The sequence below is a fragment of the Electrophorus electricus genome, chromosome 5 (genome assembly GCF_013358815.1).
Source record: "Electrophorus electricus isolate fEleEle1 chromosome 5, fEleEle1.pri, whole genome shotgun sequence".
Lineage (NCBI taxonomy): Eukaryota > Metazoa > Chordata > Actinopteri > Gymnotiformes > Gymnotidae > Electrophorus > Electrophorus electricus.
In genome coordinates, this window is record NC_049539.1 from 1,817,501 (window position 1) to 1,825,000 (window position 7,500).

The 7,500-nt window shown below is 47.7% G+C and overlaps 1 protein-coding gene across 2 annotated transcripts in view; it reads right to left on the reverse strand.

Annotated features, from left to right (window-relative positions):
• cntnap2a (contactin associated protein 2a) overlaps nucleotides 1–7,500 on the reverse strand; it is a 295,838-nt gene that overhangs the window by 25,612 nt on the left and 262,726 nt on the right. For both annotated transcript variants that reach the window (XM_035526373.1, XM_035526372.1), the window contains exon 18: nucleotides 1,145–1,381. In XM_035526373.1, coding sequence (XP_035382266.1) covers nucleotides 1,145–1,381 — 237 coding nt within the window. The remainder of the gene's footprint in view (nucleotides 1–1,144; nucleotides 1,382–7,500) is intronic.

A 7,500-nucleotide genomic window follows, 5' to 3' on the forward strand; every position in this document is an offset into this window, starting at 1 on the left:
AAATCCCAAACAAAGCAGGAAGTGTAGTGTGTGAGGTGAAACAGAGAGGACCATGGGAAATCAAGGGCAGTAATGAAGTGAATTTGAACAGAGAAAACATGCGGACAAATGTTCGTGTCTTTGCGAACCTCTATTTCTGAGGCCAAGAGAGATTTATCCCCTAATCACACCGTCTATTTATGCAGGCACATTATTTAAGAGTGTGTGTGCGTGTGCGTGTGTGTTTCTGCGCATGTGCATGGTAGGCTCAGCTCCAAGGACCTCTTCTCTCACATTCCATGCCTCTCAGAAGGGATGCATAGGTGTTCAGGAAGAAAATTAAACAATATTTACACTGTAACCTGATGTCTGATCCTTCCAGTGCCTATAAATATAACTCCCAGAAAAGCATAATGTTTCCCAGCTTCAGCAACGCGTCCATCAAAGAAAACTAGAGCAGACAGAAGCAACCAAGTCTTTAGAACACATTTAAGAAACACAAAAAAACCTTTAGCGAAATAAGACCATGAGGCAAATTCAGTTCATTATGTGAGAATCTGCACAAGACCACACTGTTGAGCGAGATGGTTGATCAGGATTTCCAAAACAGACTGCACTGAAATAGAACTAACCCAGAAACCCAGGCTGGCCACTTCCGCACCTGACCTTCTTCCTCCGACTCGAGCAGGCACACACTAGTTTACACGTGGGCTCTTGCAGTTTATGCGAGTGCTTACAAAGTTAGAATTCTGTTAATGCGTTCACTACATTTATTGGGCATGGGTGGGGGGCATTATGGGAAGAACAGTTTCCATTATGTGAGGTAAATTATTAGTGACAAACAAACTAATTTGGGGCAGAGGCAGCAGAGGACAGTGAGCAGTGTCAGGAGGAGGGGCGCACCTTCGTGAGGAGAGACCGAGAGCTGCCAGGTCCCAGTGGCACGGCGGAACACACACACACAAACACACACACACACACACACACACACACACTACATTTCTCTCAGAGTTATAGAGCATGGGTGCATAGCTGTGCTCCTGGAGGTCCAAGTTCAGTGCAGGTAATTCCCCTGTGCTAACACACCTACCAAACTCGGCAAATATCTGCAGAGATGGAAGAGGTGCGTGTGTGTGTGAACAGCAGCTGTGCCCCTCCTGCTCACCCTTCGTACAGAAGGCTCCTTCGTATGCCGTGCCGCTGCAGTCGCAAGCGTAGCCGTTGTACTTCTCCACACACTTGCCCCCGTTGCGGCAGTACATCCCGAAACTGGTGCAGTGACCCGAACACCCGGGCTTGACCCCGGGGGTGACCGCTGCCCTCTCCTCCAGGTCAAGGGTCACGCCGTTCATCTTCAGCGAGCGGATGCATCCGAGGAAGCCTCGCTGACCTCCTGCGGCACCTGCAGGAAAGGTCACGGTACCGTCAGATACGGCAGCCGCTGTAGAAATCCAAGGAGAGTCGTCACATTCCACTAGAAGAACAAACACAGCAGTGAGAATACAGAGGCTAAAACACTGGAGAGCTGGACGTCAGAATATGAAAAGCTCCCTCTCTCTCTCTCTCTCTCTCTCTCTCTCTCTCTCTCTCTCTCTCTCTCTCTAGCTCCATCTCTCTCTCTCTCCCTCTTTCTCTAGCTCCATCTATCTCTCTCTCTCTCTCTCTCTCTAGCTCCATCTCTCTCTCTCTCTCTCTCTCTCTCTAGCTCCATCTCTCCATCTCTCTCTCTCTCTCTGTCTCTCTCTCTTTAGCTGCAACAACTTCTGTGGTGACTCTGTGGTGCTGATCAGAGAAACTAAAGTGCTTTGCTTGGGGGTGTAAATAATTACTCTCTAACTGCTCACAGAGTCTGTGCACGTTTTCATTACACGAATATTTTTCCAGAGCTAAAGGAGAATGCTGAGCTGTAGGTATACACCTGCGTGTGCAGAGCCGTGATACAGTAACGCATGCCACATCACACAACAAAGCCAGTGCGCAAGGAGCCTCTGACCACGTTGGGGAGCGTGCGTCTGCCAGTTTTAAATTCCGCCCGATTCCTCTGACTCCAAGCAAAAACGGCTGCCTTGACAGTCTTGGCAGATCAGAGACAAGGCGGCTGGCTCTGCAGAACCTCACAGACACGGAACACGGGAAGGTGATGTGGGATGGCGTGGGGAGAAGATGTCCTAAGTGCTGCGTGTCTTCCACCCTTGGCAGTGCTTCTCTCTGCTGTGTGCTCGTGTTTGTGAGGTGCTGCCCTCTGTCAGGGGCTCTGATGAGTAGCCAGTACAGTCCATCACATCACTGCTCCCGCAGCACAGAAATGGAACGGTGCACATACACCGCATTCATAACACACAGACACACACACACAGACACACACATAAACACATAGATACACACGCACATGTGCACACACACACACACACACACACACACATGCGCATACACACATACACCCCATTCATACCACACACACACACACTCACTCACACACACACACACATGTGCACACACACGCGCACACACACACACACACACACACACACACACACACACACACACACACACACACACACACACACACACAGTGCGCAAAAGCTCAGATGGTTCCTAATGATTCTGATTTTTGCCATGGTACTGGTGATTACACTCTTCTACCCCTATCCCTAGCATGAAGACATCAGCTACTCAGACTTCCTCTCCAACACCATTTAAATGGATGGAGACCAGGACCACCAGCGTGCTGTAATGTGGCGTGGAGTTCATGACCTTCTAACAGTGACACCGTTCCAATGCCATAATAAGCAGAACACTGGCTAAATTATACCAGTTTATCTGCTGGAACATCTCCTGCAGGTATTAGTGTGGACAGAGCACTTTTACCACATTCCAGTATTCCCTGAACCAACCCGGCGTCCGGGCACTGAATGTTCGGCCGTTATGAGGTCACAGCCTCCTGTTAGAAGGGTTCTAAAAAGTGCCACTACCTACCACGTGCCAATACTCCAGCTTGTCTGACCTTGAAGGTTAAGGGGTCACGGAGGTCATATGACCCTGCTTCTGGTGGAGCTTTTCCTGCCACACCTGTGTGATCATCACCAGGACATGATGAGGTGGAATCTGGAAGGTGTTGGTTTATGTTCCAAGGAGAACATCAGTAGACTTAAAACCAGTGTCAGGTTCCATAGTAATAAGAAGGAAATGTAAAAATAGGAAACACACTGTTACAGTAAGGTATTTGAGTTATTTGAGCTGGGAGATTTGGTACCATCACACTAAGGTCTAACCTATCTGTTTGAGTTATTTGAGCTGGGAGATTTGGTACCATCACACTAAGGTCTAACCTATCTGTTTGAGTTATTTGAGCTGGGAGATTTGGTACCATCACACTAAAGTCTAACTTATCTGTTTTGAGTTATTTGAGCTGGGAGATGTGGAACCATTACACTAAGGTCTAACTGATCTCTTTCAGCTGTCTTCCCTACACAGAAGCATTCTCACCCAGAGACACATGCAGATACACACAGAGAGAAAAACAGCAGCAAAACAACAACAAGAAGAGAGAGAATGAAAAACAAGGGTAACAGACAAACATTGCTGAATTGAAAATTAAATTATCATTGAAGGAAATTGAAAGGCAAATGAAATAAGAGTTCAAGACGAGCGCCACTGATCAGAGATGCGCCAAACATGTTTATGTTAAATCGAGACTCACAGCTCTGAAATATAAACATAAATTGAAATTCAATGTAAAAGTAGCGATGGCATATGTTTAAACATGCATTAAACTTTGCATGAAGCAAAAGGGAGGGCTGTGAATTCAGAATGAACCTCTCTGGCAGAAACAGATAACCAAGTGCTTTATTAATGACCGGCCACAACATGTGTAACTACAGCATGTCTGGTGGAGAGGAGAACCTCGTGACAATTTACCCACCCACTGAGGAGCAGAGAATAACGCCACAGGCCTTCACTGACTGGTCATGAGTGGCTGCAGATTATAATCTGAATCAAACGACAGGGATTAAAACCCCCTTCACCCTCAATGGATCCTGAGGTTCATTACAAATGGAGCTGCTTCTGTGTGTGAATCGATATGCAGGCCACCTCCTCCAGATCTAATCTGGGAAAAAATGACTTTTTTCCAAAGAGCTCGGGGGCCAAAATCCTCAACGGCACACTCACATATAAACGAGTCAGAGCTGTGGTGTACTGCTTGTGTCTTGCTAGTGTCCAGTGGTTAATACCATCTCCCTTCAGAGGCTTTGTGCAAGCGCAGCAGTTATGTTGACAAAGCACCCACACTTGGGAGTGAAGCCCTTTTATTCAGTTCGAGTTGCTTTTCTTAACTGACCTTAATAAAACGTATAAGCCCAAATCATCTGGGTTTGGGATATTAGAGTGTATGCTGGGAGCTCCTGGGAGACAAGCCAGCTCTTGCTCTGCACTTGCCTAATGGGCTTCAGAGCCATTTACTGAAAAGAGCCCGTCATGAAACTAAACAACCCCAGAGGAAACCAAAGCCCTTCTGTTTCAGGGATAATTACTTTCTCAGAGAGTTTTTGATTATTTTTAAAAATGTGGTTCCATTGCCCCATTTTTCTTAGCGGTGTTATCTGGATGTTACCCAGCAGAATCTGAGTGCTCTGACCTTTTTACCAGCCAAAAGAGAGGTTACTGTTACTATAGTTACTAGCCAAGTGTAATCGTACTATAGTTACCAACTGTCTGCCAGTGTTTGTGAAGGCCTCCCCGTGAAGGCCCGTGTGAGCCTTTTCCACAGGCTGGCCGCACAAGTACTGACGATTTTACCACTGTGGGGAACTTTAACTGGGCAAGATTCTCCAGCATGTCTCCTGTCCCGCCTAAAGCTCACTTCAGAAATGGAGCAGAGCCTTCTACAGCAGTGCTGATCCGATTTGCCAGCTTAGGATAGTCTTGTTTTTAATGGTCTGACCAGGGAATCTACCACACAAGGCAAAAAATACCGGCACCTGCACAATATTCGAGTAGTAGTTTTGTTTTGTTTTGCCACAGGAGCTCAGCCAGCACTGCCGGTGGTGAACAGCGAGGCTGTCCCCTGCTAACCCACTGCTCAGGGCAGGTGACCAGGTGATGCTTTTTCACTGGGTAGCATGGTTCTGTTACTAAACTGGACCCGCAACTAACCAAGAAGGAACCCAGAACCAACTGTTGCTCGAGAACCTGTGTTTGGTTTCTACTGTGTAACAGAACTGTGAAGGTAGGCAGGGCATGGGTTGCTGTGTTGTGGTCATGTGATTTCCCATGTGACGCTATTGTAAACAATAAACACAAAACAGCAGCCTTAGCCTAGGAGCCTCCAGTTCTGATTCAAGGATATAATAAGGTCAAACATCAAGGTCAGTGTTTGTCATTGTACTTCCACTGAAGACTGCAGCATACTGTCCAATATAAACACTAGAAAAGTGATTCTATCAAGTACTTTTTAAAAATGGTGGTCTGTGTGAGGTTTATGTAATGACTCTCTGACATTTAACCAATCAGTGATGTGCACTTTTTCAGGTTCTGTGCCATTTAACCAATCAGTGATGTGCACTGCTTCAGGCTCCGCCCATGTTTTCTGCCTCAGCAAGTTCTCTAGCACAAAGGGGAACCACAGCTATGGTTTGGTTATACAGGTATGGTGTGGGCTACAGTATGGGTTACACAGGTATGGTGTGGGCTACAGTATGGGTTACACAGGTATGGTATGGGCTACAGTATGGGTTACACAGGTATGGTATGGGTTACACAGGTATGGTGTGGGTTACACAGATATGGTGTGGGCTACAGTATGGGTTACACAGGTATGGTATGGGTTACACAGATATGGTATGGGCTACAGTATGGGTTACACAGGTATGGTATGGGTTACACAGGTATGGTGTGGGCTACAGTATGGGTTACACAGGTATGGTATGGGTTACACAGGTATGGTGTGTATTACAGTATGGGTTACAGAGGTACGGTGTGGGCTACACAGGTATGGTTTGGTTACATAGATATGGTGTGGGCTACAGTATGGGCTACACAGGTACAGTATGGGCTACACAGGTACGGTATTGGCTACACAGGTACAGTGTGGGTTACACAGGTACAGTGTAGTTTACACAGGTATGGTGTGGGTTACACAGGTATGGTGTGGGTTACAGTGTGGGTTACACAGGTACAGTGTGGGCTACACAGGTATGGTATGGGCTACACAGGTACAGTGTGGGCTACACAGGTACAGTGTGGGCTACACAGGTACGGTATTGGCTACTCTGCAGTTCAGAAAGTTTCAAAAAGTGTGATCATGGATTTTAAACCGTAACAAGCTGCAATGAAGGCCATTCCATAAGAAGAATGGAAGAACTTCGACTTGGCCTCAAAGAGAATCATGAGGGCTGAAAAATGGACGTCTGTGTCTGGGTGGCCATCACGGACGACGCCTGGCAGCTTCAGCCGTAGTGTCAGCAGTGTCAGGCAGGCGACATGACTGCTTTCAGGAGGAGGACAAACCGAAGGCCAGCAGCACCGACAGGAAGACAAAGGCGTCGCCGGCTGCGGCACGGGGTCGTTTCTGTCCACCACTGTCCCAAACCGCCAGTGCTCATAAAACTGTTGCCGTGACAGCAGATCTGCGGCTTTCTTAACTTATCTACCTACCAGCTGTCAGCTGTCTTTACAGACCGCGCTCTATCGCTCTCTTAGCCTGCTTGGGTTGACGGGCATAATGCAGAGTCCCAAGACGTTATCAATCACCCTCCTGAATAACTTCTGGTGTCATGCACTCACCCCTGTCAGTATCAAAAGCGTTGAGTGCTTAGTCGAGGCTCATATCAACGTTATTATCTTGGCCACAGCTGAGGAGCTCGAGTTTAGCAACGGTCCGGAGCAATTATCGAGAGATGCATTCCCCTCAGCTACCTGGCTGGTTTAAGGAAGGCAGCCGACTTCAGGATACTCACTGTCTCTTTCAGCTCCATCTCTGACATGGTGCAGAACCTCCCCCACCAAACAGGACCAACTGCCCCAGACCTCCCGAAAGAACTGACCCGAGGAAGTCCACCCTCCACTCCGTTACTACCGGCGCTCCAGTCTCCTGTCTTGCCCCGCTGTGACACATCACACACTTAATCCCTGTAGACGGCGGGGGAATCACCAGCAGTCTCTCCCCGCTGCGAGTCAGACGCACGCACTGGCGCCCGAGACCCCGGCGCAAACCCCCTATACCTACGCTGCCATCTGCCATCTGGTCCTGGCATGTCTGGTTCAGTACCAGGAGCTTAAAGGCTTCTCGAGCTGTCTTCCTCCTGAACTCCTGCATTAATGAACTCATCCCAGTACACCCTCACTTCAACCCCTTATACTCTGAGCCCAGGTAGGTCAGTGTGGGTTCTCACTCTTCACACCTTTCACATTCGCTCCAGTGTATAGCAGCTACTGAATAATTCGGTAGTTGCTGAATAAAATCATGCAGGATTAATAATTAAAGAATAAAATCAGTTTCAGTCTTCGTTTATTTCATTTGGC